The 17,373-nt window shown below is 39.1% G+C and overlaps 1 protein-coding gene across 1 annotated transcript; it reads right to left on the bottom strand.

Moving 5' to 3' along the window:
• Window positions 1–3,676: 3,676 nt before the first annotated feature.
• Window positions 3,677–17,082, bottom strand: LOC134582654 (protein kinase C theta type-like). Its single transcript, XM_063439308.1, has 9 exons — window positions 16,440–17,082; window positions 14,117–14,217; window positions 10,195–10,356; window positions 9,980–10,071; window positions 7,418–7,480; window positions 7,164–7,302; window positions 6,587–6,778; window positions 3,964–4,092; window positions 3,677–3,706 (listed from the first exon to the last, which is right to left on the bottom strand). The coding sequence occupies exons 1-9, from the start codon at window positions 17,080–17,082 to the stop codon at window positions 3,677–3,679; spliced, it is 1,551 nt and encodes a 516-aa protein (XP_063295378.1).
• Window positions 17,083–17,373: the final 291 nt, after the last annotated feature.

Below are 17,373 nucleotides of genomic sequence, written 5' to 3'. Positions count from 1 at the left end.
GAACCACTCCTTTAATGGGGGTGTCTTGCTAATTGCCTATAAATTCCACCTGTTGTCTATCCCATTTGCACAACAGCATGTGAAATTGATTGTCACTCAGTGTTGCTTCTTAAGTGGACAGTTTGATTTCACAGAAGTGTGATTGATTTGGAGTTACATTGTGTTGTTTAACCCCTTAAGGACCGGCCTGTTTTTGCGATGTTTGTACGTTAAGGACCAGAGCAGTTTTAACACTTTTGTGGTGTTTGTGTTTAGCTGTAATTTTCCGCTCTCTCATTTACAGTTCCCATACAAGTTATATATTGTTTTTTTCACGACAAGAAGGGCTTTCTTTACATACCATTATTTGTATTATGTCATATATTGTATTTAAAAAAATAAAAATAAAATATGGTGAAAAATGTAAAAAAAAAACATGTTTTTGGACTTTTACTTGAAAAATCTTTTACTTATCTATAAAAGCTAATGAAAAAAACTGCTAAATAGATTCAAAATTTTGTCCCGAGTTTAAATACACCCAGTGTTTACATGCTTTATTGCTTTTTTTTTTGCAAGTTATAGGCCTATAAATACAAGTAGGAAATTGCCGTTTCAATATATATATATTTTAAATGTATCAATAGTGACATTGTAACACCGTTATCTGTCATAAATCCCCGAAACACACCTAACATGTACATATTTTTTTAAATTCGACAACCCAGGGTATTCAAAATGGGGTATGTCCAGTCTTTTTTAGTAGCCACCTAGTCACAAACACTGGCCACAGTTAGCATTTATATTTGTTTGTGTGTTAAAAATGCAAAAACCGCTAACTTTGGCCGGTGTTTGTGACTAAGTGGCTACTAAAAAAGGCTGAACATACCCCATTTGCAATACCTTGGGTTGTCTTTTTTTGCAAATGGTATGCCATCATGGGGCTAATTCTCATTCCTTGGCTACCATACGCTCTTAAAGGCAACCTAACCAATCTGACAAATTTCAATAAAAAAAAAAAGTTAAATCAAGCCTTATATTTGACCCTGCAACTTTCACAAACACTATAAAACCTCTGCATGTGGGGTACTGTTATACTCAGGAGACTTCGCTGAACACAAATATTAGTGTATCAGAACAGTAAAATATATCACAGCAATAATATCCTCAGTGAAAGAGCTGTTTGTGTGTGAAAAATGCAAAAAACTTCACTTTCACTGACAATATCATCGCTGTGATATGTTTTACTGTTTTAAAACACTAATATTTGTGTTCAGCGAAGTCTTCCGAGTAAAACAGTACCCCCATGTACAGGATTTAGGGTGTCATAGAAAGTTACAGGGTTAAACACAGTGCTAGCAAATTAAATTATCTGGACTTTCGGCCTGGGTTGGCAGGCAGGTCCCTCAAATTGCAATCATTAAAATTACTTAATTAGGTAAAAATATTACATAAATACGCACGTATAATTTTAATATATATACATATTTATATATTTGACGTCTACGTGTATATTTATTAAATTATTTATGTAATTATGTATGTGGACATATGTATAATTCGTATTATTTTTATTTATTTATTTATTTATATAGATATATATATCATTACATTCTAAGTGTGTTTTGATATAAATATATATAGCAATATCAAAATACTGTTAGAATAAAATTGCATATATATATATAATTTTTTTTAATTATTAAAAATTATTTTTATTTTTTGTTATTTATTTTTATTAACATATTATTTGTATTTTATAATAATATATATATATATACCATATATATATAGTTATTATATATATTGTATATATTAGTGTGTAATTTAAATATAAGTGTATTTTTATATTAATATACGTATATATAAATATAAAAATACACTTAGTATGACATTATATATATATATATATGATATATATACATATATTAAATATAGTTATATATAGATATAATACATGTATATATATCATATATATATATATATATATATATATATATATATACACACATATTATTATTTTTTTTACACTGATTGATTTTATTTCACTTTGTTTTATGATTTTTCACTTGCAGGGAGACTGCCTGTCAGCACAGACAGTCCCCCTGCAGGCAGACACATGGACCCCTATTGCGGTCATGTGATCGAGTGATCACGTGGCCGTGGGGTCCTGATCTGCCGAGGGGGGACTGCCCGGGCAGACAGGCAGTCCCCCTGGACCGGGAGGAGAGCTGATCGCCGCCGTGGGACCGACGGCGATCAGGTAAGTAGCCCCAGACCGTTATGACGGTTCAGGACCGTCAGCGGTCCAAACGCACGTTTTACAGCTGACGGTCCTGAAGGGGTTAAGTGTTCCCTTTATTTCTTTGAGCAGTGTGTGTATATATATATATATACATATACATATACACAAGCAGTATATCATTTAACGACACCAGTAAAAGATAGCCCTCTACAAGTAATGTCAATATGCGTTATCGTTTTAATCTTTTATTTTAACAAAATTTATACAATTCAACAAATGCAACTTTCAATTACAAAGAATTACAATTACACATATAAAATACTAAATAGAAAATACTTGCAATGCCAATAGTAAAGCAAATAAAAAGTTTGCTTTATACCAAATTTCTATTTTCTATTTCCCACGGTACAAAACCATAACTTGCGCTGAGACATATGACGACTCTACTGTCCAATTTCAGACTCCTCCTGAAGTATTAGAACTTCTACTAATATTGAGCTATATTAACAGCCCAGGGTAGTTTAACTGTTAGACTGCACATCTATCAATAGCAGCCTTCATTTATTGGATTTTCACATTACAGATGTTATTTTTGGTAATACCTAATTCAGTTTTACATTCGTATAACGTATGAGCCTTAATTTCCATTCATTCTGGAATCCTATTACTTCTACAATTTCTCGCTAGTTCAAACTTAGTAGCCATCAGAATATGTGTTATCATCATTCTATTCTCAGTAGACATTCGAGGCCAGTTCAGATGCTACAGTAAACTCTCTAGGGTAAAAGTCTATTTCACATAGAATGCTTATCTGATCTTTAATGCCACTCCTTACTTTTTTTAAGTAGCCCTCATTGCCACCAAAATAATCACCTTTTCCTGATCCGCATCTCCAACAACCATTATGCATGCCTTTATTCATTTTAGATTGTTTTGCTGGGACTAGATACCACATATTTGCTAGTTTGTAAAAATGTCAACACTGTTTAGACAGTGTACCATTCTATTGACATTATTTATAGCCCTGATCCAATCCTCGGCTGATATCTCTCTATTCAGGTCTTTTCCCCATACCACTTTGGCACGAAAACTTAAAAAAAAACCTGTCATCTAACTTTATTTCTCTGATCAAATCAAAGCACCTAGATATCAGCCCTCTTGAATTTGGAATATTAAGAATAGTTCTCAGACTCTTATTCTCCTCTATTATATTACGCTCTAGATGTTTTCCCAGGAAATGTTTGGCTTAAAAATAATTCCATATAATGTAAATATTTGACGGTATACAGCAACACATTTTTGTGGGAGAACGTGCTCTTTTTGATGTTCGAGCAGCTCCTGTAGTATAACCGAGACATGTCCATCTCTATCTTCCTTGCTGGAAGCCTCTACAGTACTTTCATTCCAGACATTTAGGGATTATGAAAGACGGGCCACTGATGACATAGTTTTCAGTTACTTCCCTGTGGTGCCTGTCTCTGGTGTCTGCGATATAAAGATAGATGTAATTAGTTTAGCATCATATGGCATTGTCTACTTCTTACGTATAAATGACAATGTACTGTTTCTAATGGTCACATTAACGGTGGGGAGAAATTAATCCAGTACCTCTTTAGTTGAACCCCTGCTGGGATGTGATTAATGGAGGATTAAGGAATCGTTTTTTAATAATAATAATTAAGGATTTATTATTCTATATAATCCTCCCTCAGTTTGTAAATACTGATTGTATGTGCACTTACTAGCAATGTCAGGAATGGACAGCTCACTTTACCCCTCTCAAGATCTTCCCAATTAATGTCTTTGAAGAAGGGGTGTTCCCGAATGTTCCTTCCCACCACAACACGTGCACAAGGGTCCTTATCCAGGAGCTAGGAAGAGAGAGAGAGAGGATACACTGAGTATAACACTTTGTGATATCTCCGAACTGTAATATTTTAATGTACGATGTAATAATCTATAACGCAAACTAAAAGTTATCACCCCTACTGAAGGAAGCCATTTTAACCTTCTATCAAACCTTAGATGAGGCTGTGTTTGTGTAAAGTTTGTTGTAAATTGTTACATTAATAATAATCTCATACCAGCAACTCTAATTCTTTATAAATATTTTTTTCTTTTATTGAGGCAATTAATTGACATCACATAGTAATTAAAATAGGAAGTAGGTACATCACTTTGATATATATCTAAGCAGCAGATAAATGTCGTTCAGCAAGCACATAAACAATTACAATACTAGATGGCGCCTACTCTTGAGCGAAGCTGCCCCCCCCCCCTTTTTTTTCTTGTCGGTATAAATCTTTTTAAATAAAGATTTCCTCTTGTGTAGTAGACACATGCAACTCGTTTCGGTCCGAATGTGAATTTCGATGAATTTCGGGCAATTCGGACATTCGGGTACTTCCGAATATCCGAATAGATGAATGGTCGAAGTTCCGAAATTGTCGAAGTGCTGAAGCACAGTATTGCCTAAGAACTAATATACTCCCAGTGGAAGAATGAAGAATGTTACACTGTATACAATTTTAAATAAAAAGTATACAAACATAGCCAGGATTCAGCTGTAAGCATTTGCAACACTTACAACAATCAAGTAACATACATTCATATAAAATGTAAGTTACTTAGCCAGTCAGTGTAATGACAGGAATAAATAAGTAGATAACTCTCTAATTCCCACGGTATTAGGGAACTCTCTACTAAAAGGCTGAAAGACCTAAATTGGTCTTTCAGCCAAATTTACTAATACTAAGTAAAGATTACTTAGTATTAGTAAATTATGCCCCTACTCGCTAAACTGCGAGTAGGGGCATGTCTATTAAACAGTGAGCAGCCTATTTAGGGCCCCCGCCCGCCACTCAGAGGTGGGGGTCAGGGGGAGGACATTATGTCCCCTCCCCTTATTAGTATTTAGGGCCCCCACCCTCCACTCAGGGGTGGTGGCCAGTGGGGAGGACATTAGGTCCCCCCCCATTAGTATTTAGAGCCCCCACCCACCACTCAGGGGTGGGGGCCAGGGGGTAGGAAATTAGGTCCCCCCCACTATTTTACTGTAGGGCCCCCACCCACCGCTCAGGGGAGGGGGCCAGGGGGTAGGACATTAGGTACCCCCTTATTGGTATTTAGGGCCCTTACCCACCGCTCAGGGGTGGGGGCCAGGGGGTATGACATTAGCCCCCCTCCTTATTCTAATTTAGGGCCCACACCCACCGCTCAGGGGTGGGGTCCAGGGAGTAGGACATTAGGTCCCCCCTTATTGGTATTTAGGGCCCCCACCCACTGCTCAGGGGTGGGGGCCAGGGGGTATGACATTAGCCCCCCTCCTTATTCTAATTTAGGGCCCACACCCACCGCTCAGGGGTGGGGTCCAGGGAGTAGGACATTAGGTCCCCCCTTATTGGTATTTAGGGCCCCCACCCACTGCTCAGGGGTGGGGGTCAGGGGAGGACAATAGGTCCCCCCACATCATTTTACTTTAGGGCCCCCACCCGCCACTCAGGGATGGGGGCAATAGGTTCCCCCTTTAGTTTAAAAGCCCCCGCTCGCGCGCCACGGGTGGGGGCTCAGGAGGGGGGTGGGACCCTATTTATTTATTTATTTTTTACAGTGAGCAGCCACAGGCAAATTTAATAGAAGTTTTACTTAGTATTAGTAAATTTGTCTGAAAGACCAATTTGGGTCTTTCAGCCTTTTGGTAGATAACTCCTTAATACCGTTGGAATTAGGGAGTTATCTACTAAGCGGCTGCAAGAGAAGTGCCGAATTTCTGAATTGCGGAAGTGCCGAATTTCTGAATTGCGGAAGTGCAGAATTTCTGAATTGCGGAAGTACCGAACCGAAAATTTTCCCCTTGCACATGCCTTTTGTGTAGTCCAATAGAATCACAAAATGGCTTCTCCATTTGTCGGTACATTGCAGGTAGATAGTAATATACAAGATTACATTTTGTAAAGTAAATGTCTGTGTTTTAATCTGCCATCATTATTAAATATTAGTATTAACCCACTAAATATCAAGGTTTAAATAATTTCAGGAATTAGTTGTTGAACACCCCACCACTCCATGCTGCTATCAAACCTGAGCAATAATGGGCGATAGGCAGGAATAGGGAATTCTGAATCTGCTCTGCACTGGAACATAACCAGTCATTCTCACTATTAACAGTTGGTTCTATAACCTGTTTAGTACATACTGCAATAAATAGAGCCAGTATCTATTACCACCGATATCCCATATCTTCTCCAGTAACTTCTATCATTCTTCTTTACAACCTCTATCGTTATATTCAATTAAAACATTAACCGGCACATTCTCTATTACCGGCTTACAGTGTATCTGCTCCTATAACAGCCTGTTCCTTACCTTGCTCAGAAAGTCTATAGTATCACTGCCCAGCCAGGTTGGGTAACACGGGTCAGCGTTTAATACTTCATTTATAAAATGCGTCTTACTGATCTTGGTGTTAAATGGATTCTGCCCAGTTATCATGTAATGGAGAATGACGCCAAACGACCACCAGTCTGCTGAATGGCCGTACTCTTTGTAGCTTAGTACCTGCAAAAACACATAGGTATTAACACATGGTATTAAATGGACACATCATTACTATATTTCTACTTAGACTGTAATAGGTTTGGTATGGAGTTTTTGAGAATATTACTATCTTACAGCTTTTCATATAATCCCCATCATTTTATTCCAAATCTAGTCTAAACACATTCCTCTAAGTCCACCCACTGCTACTCTGATACTGTGTTGCCAATTCGTTATTTGCAGATATACAGCTGTATCCCTTTTTTTGTTTATATCTATACTCTGATAGTGCCCTCTTCTCCCCACTGCTACTCGGCTCTCTACTGCTCATTAAACATATATGCTCTTATATCACTACCCTTAACTCCTCCCCCTACAGCTCACATAGCCACACCCTCTAACTAACCTCTGGCGCCATGTACTTGACTGTGCCAGCTCGTCCGTTGGTGGTTGTATCCGTAAAAATATTCTCTTCGCAGAGGCCAAAATCTGCTATTTTGACATAGCCCTTGGCATCAAAGAGAATATTGGCTGGTTTCAGATCCCTAGATAATGAAGACAGATATAAATGTGAGATTAAAGTGAGAGCAGAGATATAATAACATTATTTCTCATTGGAGCACGCCAGCGCTTTCTAAATAAACCAGCACTAATACTGACCTATGAAGTATCCCGCGGGCATGGAGATACTGGATCCCACAGACAAGGTTTGCTGAAATGAACCTGGAAAACAGAATAGAAAGAACATCATCAAGCAATCTGCCCAAATCATTAATATTAAAATAACATATAGCAGGGCAGAACATTTCAATTTATTGGTAAAATGTATTTCTCTTTATAGTGCACCTAGCAGGGTAACTGTGACATGTCAGCACTATGCAGTTGTCCGTTACACTAACACGCAAACTAAGGAGCTCTATGTAACGGGTCGCCTGGCACCCCGACCTGGTACCTCCGTTAATGGATGCTCCTAGCGCTTCCTGAGGACTCCAAGCACTCTGGCAGACACCACAATCACCGTATCAGAGAAGCATATGAATCTTCTCAAGCCTCTGAATGCTGTAGACAGTTGAATAGGAACCATACAAATAGGTTTTCAATCCTAGCAGTCAAACTGGAACAGCATACAATAAATCCTCCCCCAATAATGAGACGACACTTCACTTTGAGGGTTAAGCAGGAACTCTGGACTGGCTCATCCAGCCTGGCTTTTATTACACTTGTACACTTACAGGCCACACCCAGGGGGAGGCATAAAATAACCAATCACATACATGGTTCCACCCACACATCCCCTCCCCTCAGATAACAGTAAACCCAATTATACGGTACACATTTTTAGCCAGGTTCTGGATGTACCCCAAAAACAGGGGGTACACCTTTAAATCCAGCATCGCTGGATAGCCCTTATTCAGGGGGACAACATATCCAAAAATCAGTTCATTCGGATAAACGGTTCGGGAGATATGGGGTTCCAAAGATTTGACCGACCGCATGGGTAAAGTATCCGAAAACATTTTGGCCCTGCGGTCGGTCACAGACAAGGGAATGAAAACAGACGAATTGCCTGTGTTATAGAGCCTGGAGAGGGTTTGAATGAATTCCCTTGTTTGTGGGGTTCTTTCTACCGAACGGCGGGCCATTCGGTAGTTTCTATACGAATTTCTGGAAGTATGGAGGTCTCAGCGGTGTTTGCCTAGTCGAGTGTACGATTTTAGTTCCAGACACTCGACGGCAAAACACCGCTGTTCGGGAGTTTAAGATGGCCGCCGCCACGTGTTCGTTTCCCGAATGGCGGCCACCCAGAGGACAAAGAATACATTACACTGATTGCCAATTACCCGTTTGCAACATTGTTGCAAACGGGAATTGGAGGCATACTTATTCCTGGGTGGTCTGGTTGTTCGGTAGTTTCACTCAGTATAATGAATGTAATGATTCTACCGAACAATCAGCTGAATGCTACATACATATAACCCAGGTTAACTCAACACATAAATACATACATGATATTAAAGGCAGTATTACTGTAATATGCTCCACAGTCTTAAAGGGACAGTAGTCCCAAAAGTCCCAATATGTCCACTGATGCTTTTAAAAGGGCCAGCAGCAGCAATATAAAGTACAATATGCCCCAAATAACCCAGGGGCCATAGTCAGCAGGTAGGAGGCTAGCAAACAGGCTTCTCCAGGGCCCAGTGGCGAGGTTGGTTTCGCCACACTCTATACTTATACACAAACCAAGACGTATTACCGTGCCTTAGAGTGGCTGGTCTTAACGTATAAAATGTACAGAAAGAGGTATAGAATAGTCAGACCGGCCAAGTTCTGGATTGGAGACGAAAGGATGAATGTAGAACAAAGCAGAGGGTCAAGGATACCAGATGAACGGATGAACAAGAAACAAATTGGAATTAAGATACCAGAAAAGTCTAAGCTAAAGAAAAGCACTCTCGGACTACAAAGACCACGACAAGGCAAGGATGTGATGTCAGAGGGAGGTATAAATAGGCCTAAGTGTGTGTTGATAGGCTAGGGAACCAATTAAGGTAATTAGTGAGCAGTTATACTAGGAGTGCTTTCCCTTTAAGGGGCAAAGATAGAGCCGTTAATTGCATGGACGTGTGCACCATCCATTGGCTGCCGAACTTCGGGACACCGCGGGAGAGGAGAGACACAGTCTTCATGGACGGAGGGACCGGAGTTGCGCAGGCCAAGAAACGTATGACAGCAGGTACGATACAAGTATCTATTTATCATGCCTAACAATCTGGACAAACAGGACCTGTCCATGGGAGATAAGACTTTACTTTAATACCATTAATATTATTAAAACCATCAGTTTTATCATTTGAAAACATGATCCTTATAATGGTTTTACTTAATAAGTACCCAAATGGTGGAGGGACTGTCTCTTGATATGTTACCCATTAAACCCTTCTCAGTTCTTTGTCATAAAGCACAAGCTGTATATGAATTGATTCAGAAGATCCATGGTAATAGAAATTGAAATACACCCTGACGTCGGCTTCGGGCTACGGCAGGTCAGCTAACTCATATCGGCTCCCGATCTGCCATCAGTTCGTACAGAACGCCTCCCGCTCCTAGTTCTGAGTTTCTTGTATTGCCCATTGTCTGGCTGATATTGAAAGGTTCATTTCTGTATCGTGTGTTAAACTCACTACTTCTTTCCTCTACCTGCTAGAGCTATTAATGACTCACCTTGCTTCCTCCATGGACAGATGTTCCTTCCCAGCCATGTAGGATTGGAGACTGTCCCCTGGTATGTACTCCATGACCAGACAGGTGTACTCCTGTTTCACAAGAGAGACAACAAAGTTCTGGTTAATATATACTGCATTAATATTAACAGAACACAATCCGCCATATAGAAATATCTAGAAATAAGGAAACATTATGGGCACAGTGTTTCATACCCGGGTCTGGAAGGCAGCGAGTCCCTGACACAGGAACGGACTGCCGCTCGCCATTTGCAGTATCCGATTCTCCTTCTGAATGGTCTTTTCCTCAACTTTAGCTTTCTTTATTAATTTAATTGCAACAACCTGACCTGTGTCCTTGGTGGAAGCGAGCACAACCTGAGCATCACATAGAGAGAGGAGAGAGCCTCGTATCAAACACAATGTTGCAAAAGAAGGTGGGAATCTCAGCTACTTTTTATTGTAAAACTTTATTTAAATAGTGGGGGCATAATACAGATATCACTTTGTAACATCGCTTCAACACCTCCTGAGGGATGTATTTACAGGGTTTGGGGGCCTCCCTAATAGCTCTGTTTAAGGGACGTGTATTCAGAGCTCGGAAACCTACCTGAGAATCTTATATAAGGGATATTTATACAGAGCTTGGAAACCTACCTGAGAATCCTATATAAGGGATATTTATACAGAGCTAGGAAACCTACCTGGGAATCCTATATAAGGGATATTTATACAGAGCTCGGAAACCTACCTGGGAATCCTATATAAGGGATATTTATACAGAGCTTGGAAACCTACCTGAGAATCCTATATAAGGGATATTTATACAGAGCTAGGAAACCTACCTGAGAATCCTATATAAGGGATATTTATACAGAGCATGGAAACCTACCTGAGAATCCTAAATAAGGGATATTTATACAGAGCATGGAAACCTACCTGGGAATCCTATATAAGGGATATTTATACAGAGCTTGGAAACCTACCTGAGAATCCTATATAAGGGATATTTATACAGAGCTAGGAAACCTACCTGAGAATCCTATATAAGGGATATTTATACAGAGCTTGGAAGCCTACAAGTGAATCCTATATAAGGGATATTTTATACAGAGCTCGGAAACCTACCTGAGAATCCTATATAAGGGATATTTATACAGAGCATGGAAACCTACCTGACAATCCGATATAAGGGATATTTCTACAGAGCTGGGAAACCTACCTGAGAATCCTATATAAGGGATATTTATACACAGCTTGGAAACCTACCTGAGAATCCTATATAAGGGATATTAATACAGAGCTAGGAAACCTACCTGATAATCCTATATAAGGGATATTTATAGAGAGCTTGGAAACCTACCTGAGAATCCTATATAAGGGATATTTATACACAGCTTGGAAACCTACCTGGGAATCCTATATAAGGGATATTTATACAGAGCATGGAAACCTACCTGGGAATCCTATATAAGGGATATTTATAGAGAGCTTGGAAACCTACCTGAGAATCCTATATAAGGGATATTTATAGAGAGCTTGGAAACCTACCTGAGAATCCTATATAAGGGATATTTATACACAGCTTTTAAACCTACCTGAGAATCCTATATAAGGGATATTTATACAGAGCTAGGAAACCTACCTGAGAATCCTATATAAGGGATATTTATAGAGAGCTTGGAAACCTACCTGAGAATCCTATATAAGGGATATTTATAGAGAGCTTGGAAACCTATCCGAGAATCCTATATAAGGGATATTTATACAGAGCTTGGAAACCTACCCAGGAATCCAATATAAGGGATATTTATACAGAGCTTGGAAACCTACCTGAGAATCCTATATAAGGGATATTTACACAGAGCTAGGAAACCTACCTGAGAATCCTATATAAGGGATATTTATATAGAGCTAGGAAACCTACCTGAGAATCCTATATAAGGGATATTTACACAGAGCTAGGAAACCTACCTGAGAATCCTATATAAGGGATATTTATATAGAGCTAGGAAACCTACCTGAGAATCCTATATAAGGGATATTTATACAGAGCTTGGAAACCTACCTGAGAATCCTATATAAGGGATATTTATAGAGAGCTTGGAAACCTACCTGAGAATCCTATATAAGGGATATTTATACAGAGCTTGGAAACCTACCTGAGAATCCTATATAAGGGATATTTATACAGAACTTGGAAACCTACCTGAGAATCCTATATAAGGGATATTTACACAGAGCTAGGAAACCTACCTGAGAATCCTATATAAGGGATATTTATATAGAGCTTGGAAACCTACCTGGGAATCCTATATAAGGGATATTTATACAGAGCTCGGAAACCTACCTGAGAATCCTATATAAGGGATATTTATACAGAGCTTGGAAACCTACCTGAGAATCCTATATAACGGATATTTATATAGAGCTAGGAAACCTACCTGAAAATCCTATATAAGGGATATTTATACAGAGCTTGGAAACCTACCTAAGAATCCTATATAAGGGATATTTATACAGAGCTAGGAAACCTACCTGAGAATCCTATATAAGGGATATTTATAGAGAGCTTGGAAACCTATCCGAGAATCCTATATAAGGGATATTTATACAGAGCTTGGAAACCTACCCAGGAATCCAATATAAGGGATATTTATACAGAGCTTGGAAACCTACCTGAGAATCCTATATAAGGGATATTTATACAGAGCTTGGAAACCTACCTGAGAATCCTATATAAGGGATATTTATACAGAGCTCGGAAACCTACCTGGGAATCCTATATAAGGGATATTTATACAGAGCTCGGAAACCTACCTGAGAATCCTATATAAGGGATATTTACACAGAGCTTGGAAACCTACCTGAGAATCCTATATAAGGGATATTTATACAGAGCTCGGAAACCTACCTGAGAATCCTATATAAGGGATATTTATACAGAGCTTGGAAACCTACCTGGGAATCCTATATAAGGGATATTTATACAGAGCTAGGAAACCTACCCAGGAATCCAATATAAGGGATATTTATACAGAGCTTGGAAACCTACCTGAGAATCCTATATAAGGGATATTTATACAGAGCTTGGAAACCTACCTGACAATCCGATATAAGGGATATTTATACAGAGCTCGGAAACCTACCTGGGAATCCTATATAAGGGATATTTATACAGAGCTTGGAAACCTACCTGAGAATCCTATATAAGGGATATTTATACAGAGCTAGGAAACCTACCTGAGAATCCTATATAAGGGATATTTACACAGAGCTTGGAAACCTACCTGAGAATCCTATATAAGGGATATTTATACAGAGCTCGGAAACCTACCTGAGAATCCTATATAAGGGATATTTATACAGAGCTCGGAAACCTACCTGACAATCCTATATAAGGGATATTTATACAGAGCTTGGAAACCTACCCGAGAATCCTATATAAGGGCTATTTATACAGAGCTTGGAAACCTACCTGGGAATCCTATATAAGGGATATTTATACAGAGCTAGGAAACCTTCCTGGGAATCCTATATAAGGGATATTTATACAGAGCTTGGAAACCTACCTGAGAATCCTATATAAGGGATATTTATACAGAGCTTGGAAACCTACCCGAGAATCCTATATAAGGGATATTTATACAGAGCTTGGAAACCTACCTGGGATTCCTATATAAGGGATATTTATACAGAGCTTGGAAACCTACCTGGGAATCCTATATAAGGGATATTTATACAGAGCTTGGAAACCTACCTGGGAATCCTATATAAGGGATATTTATACAGAGCTTTGAAAATTAGAAATGTTTTAATAATTCGAGACCTATGTCTGTTGTTCTGTTGTGAATTATGAAGTTTCTAGAAAGACCGAAAGATTTAATAGAACTGTTAATAAAGGAAGCCATGTTAAACAACACAAAATAGCAAAATAGAAGGTCCTAGGTATTTTATTTGGAGTCTACTTTGTACGTCTTACTATACTTTCCACATTTATGGATCATGCACGTGCCCAAGGTTAATAACAAATTAATTCCCAATAAATTGTTATAGGAATAGAATAAGAATAATGAGAAGTGAGTTCTCCACTAGATCAATAGATGTATTAAGAATTATAGATTGTTAGTAGACTCACCTGTCCGAAGCTCCCCTGTCCCAGCACTTTATGGAATAGGTAACCAGTGACTGACAGAGGCAGTGGCTTCTTTGATTCAACCACAGGCTGTGTACTTCCTCCTTAAAGATTTAATACATATAGCATTAGCCTCCAATTCATTATAAACATAGGAACCAGCTTAATTCTCTATTACTCTAGAACCGCTATACAAATCTTCCCATCCCATCCAGTTATATGAAACGATAATATGGTTTATAAATATCACATCATGGATAATTTGATTAAAATACATTTTATTTTGTGCTACATTCCTTATGAATATTATTGGCTATTTCAAAATGGAGGGATTAATATTCTACATCTATCAAAGGTCTTGAAATATTGCTCTATACCATTACCTAGTTTAAAAGCTCTTGACAAAGGCGCACGTGGGCGCCGAAACGCGCGTTGAGCAAACCCTGGTACACTGTGTACCCTACTTAGGCATCTGCTCACTCTTTATTCATCCAATTAAGATTTGGGGGGGGGCTTCCTTTCTTTATCACTACTTAGGACTATTTGAGTTAGCTTTTTGATTTAAAAGCCAGCTAGTAACTTTACTCTCTAGTTTCTCCGATACAGGCAGGGTAATAATGTTACATTATATTGATACTTGTTATATCTTCCTATTTAGTTCACTTGTTTCCACGGAGGTTCATTTAGGACTGCTGTAGCTAGCTTTTTTGATTTCAAAGCCAGTCGTTTTCCTGACCTTCTAGCTCTTCCAGTATAGGAAGGTTATCTACAGTGCATTATATCGTTACTTGTAATACCTCTCTATCTAATACATACTTTTTATCCACAGAATATCTGGCACCATAGCTACTCTATTGGTCCTATATTTTTTTTATCCATTCTACATGTCTTTCCATCCTTTCCTTGCAGTGTAATTATTTAGAGCGACTTTTACATTAAAGGGAAACTCCAGTGCCAGGAAAACGATCCGTTTTCCTGGCACTGGAGGGTCCCTCTCCCTCCCACCCCCCAATCCCCAGGTACTGAAGGGGTGAAAACCCCTTCAGTCACTTACCTGAGGCAGCAGCGATGTCCCTCGCCGCTGTCTCCTCCTCCACGCCGCTCCTCCCTGTTCTTCCGTCGGCCGGTTGGCGAGACTGATCCCGCCCACCGGCCGAGGAGACCTAATGCGCATTCGCGGCAATGCCGCGCATGCGTATTACGTCTTCCTATGGGGATTTGAGCGACGCTGGAGGTCCTCACACAGCGTGAGGACGTTCAGCGACGCTCTAGCACAGGTTTCTTGTGCTATGAAGCAGGAAGTTCCTTCTAGTGGCTGTCTAGTAGACAGCCACTAGAGGTGCCGTTAACCCTGCAAGGTAATTATTGCAGTTTATAAAAAACTGCAATAATTACACTTGCAGGGTTAGGAGTAGTGGGAGTTGGCACCCAGACTACTCCAATGAGCAGAAGTGGTCTGGGTGCCTGGAGTGTCCCTTTAATTTGTCCGGCCGGACTAACCTACTCACTAAGTCTCTCTCTAACAGAAAGGGTGTGTTTCACGATTATGGAGTTCCCCATTTTGTACAACGTAGATACTTGCTGGGGTTATCCTCTCTAGATTAATTATATACGTGTATCTATATACACAACAATTTAAGCAAGTTACATTGTACTTCTTTCTTTTTTGTTTCACTGACCTCTCATTGTCTATACCACTGGTCCATTTAATTACCTGTAATATAGAGGCTGTTTACATATAGTTAGTTACCTTTAGTGACCACTAGACATTGAGTGCAACTACTGCATATATCACAGATTTAGCAGATGTACCTATGTTAAACCTTTTATCTATTTTTCTTTACTTCTTTATATATGTTTTTCACTATGAGCTATACACTGTTCATTTTTGTTATACCTTTTGGTTCCCCTAAGTGGGGTTATTAAAAATGTATTATTTTCCTAGTTCTTTTTTTTTGCTCTATGATTTAGCATATTTGCTGCTGTACATTGGTAGAGCTTATCTTAGCCAGGGTATAGAGACTGTTCTTTGGGGGCACTTCGTTTAGTTAACCCTTTCCAGTCTTTTCTCTTTCTATTTCTATCGTTGGGTTATGCCCTCAATACCCTGCAACCAATACACCGTGAGTGATTTTGATTTCTCTGATCGGTCACTCTGGCTGTATTTTTCTTTAGTTTAAAACCCCATCGCCTGAGAACTCGTGGTAGCTGAAGTGTGGGAAATATTGATTAATTAGAGACGGTGAATGGGTATAGAGTATGGTCAATTGAGGGTAAAATATCTGATACGAATTGGCAAATCTCTGTAAAAATACTTTTTTCATACCTGTAATACATTCATCGTTGCCCTTTGGCTTGTTTGTTTTCTCCTCTTCCTTTCCAGAGGAGACCTTTCCCTTTTTCTGTCTGACTTGTTCCTCCTCATCATCATAGTCCCTGCTTCTTTTCAGGGCTTTATTTCTGGGTGGAGATGACTGACTGATCTTTCCAGCAGACTTTCTCTCACTTTTCTGACCCAGTTTGGCAGATGAGGAGAGCTTTGGTCTTTTCTTCATGACCTGCTCCTCAAGATCGCATTCCATGCTTCGTTTCAGGGCTTGTTTTTTGAGTGGAGATATCTGGCCGCTTTTTCCAGCAGACTTTCTCTCACTTTTATGACCCAGTTTGGCAGATGAGGAGAGCTTGACTCTTTTTTGTATGACCTGCGAATCCTCATCATGACTGGAGGTCCTGGATCGTTTTTGACCCTGATATCTGCTGGGTCCCTCAGCAATGACCCGTCTCTTTGGCTCTCTCCCTCTCTCAATATCCTGCTCATTGCAGCTCTTTCTCCTGGAATGTCCAAGAGATGTCTGCTCTTCCTGTCCTTTTGATCTGGTACTGAGTTTTCTATTTTTTGTTTTTAATTTGTCAGAAATGTCCTGACTGTCCTCAGTTTCGTTACGAGAACGTTTTCTTGTTCTCTTCATTCTTATTATACTGTGTGAATATATAGCTTTTAAATTCACAAATATATTTAGCAATCAGCTGATTGATAAAAGTAATAATTAATAAATTATTGAAAATAGCACCTGACCAATGCAGTAGCCACTGTTCACTCTCAAGGTGTCCAGTTGCTCTGACTTTAGGTGAGTTTGACATTGATTGTTTCATCAGATGATGTCAGAGTATTTATGATGTCACAGCACCTTACTGTAAATGGAGATATCAACTGGCCAGTAATGTAAAAATTAATATTATCTTATCCCAATATTAACTGC

Source organism: Pelobates fuscus, chromosome 13 (assembly GCF_036172605.1).
Source record: "Pelobates fuscus isolate aPelFus1 chromosome 13, aPelFus1.pri, whole genome shotgun sequence".
In the NCBI taxonomy this organism is placed as follows: Eukaryota; Metazoa; Chordata; class Amphibia; order Anura; family Pelobatidae; genus Pelobates; species Pelobates fuscus.
This window is presented reverse-complemented; position numbering and strand designations above follow the sequence as displayed.

What these genes read in the sequence shown, in the direction of transcription:
- LOC134582654 (XM_063439308.1), bottom strand. Translation starts at nt 17,082, where the DNA reads ATGAAGAGAACAAGAAAACGTTCTCGTAACGAAACTGAGGACAGTCAG. An exon ending in CAACGATGAATGTATTACAG is followed by an intron (nt 14,218 to 16,439) that starts GTATGAAAAAAG and finishes TAAATCTTTAAG; the next exon opens with GAGGAAGTACACAGCCTGTG. An exon ending in GTCCATTCCTGACATTGCTA is followed by an intron (nt 3,707 to 3,963) that starts GTAAGTGCACAT and finishes TTTATATCGCAG; the next exon opens with ACACCAGAGACAGGCACCAC.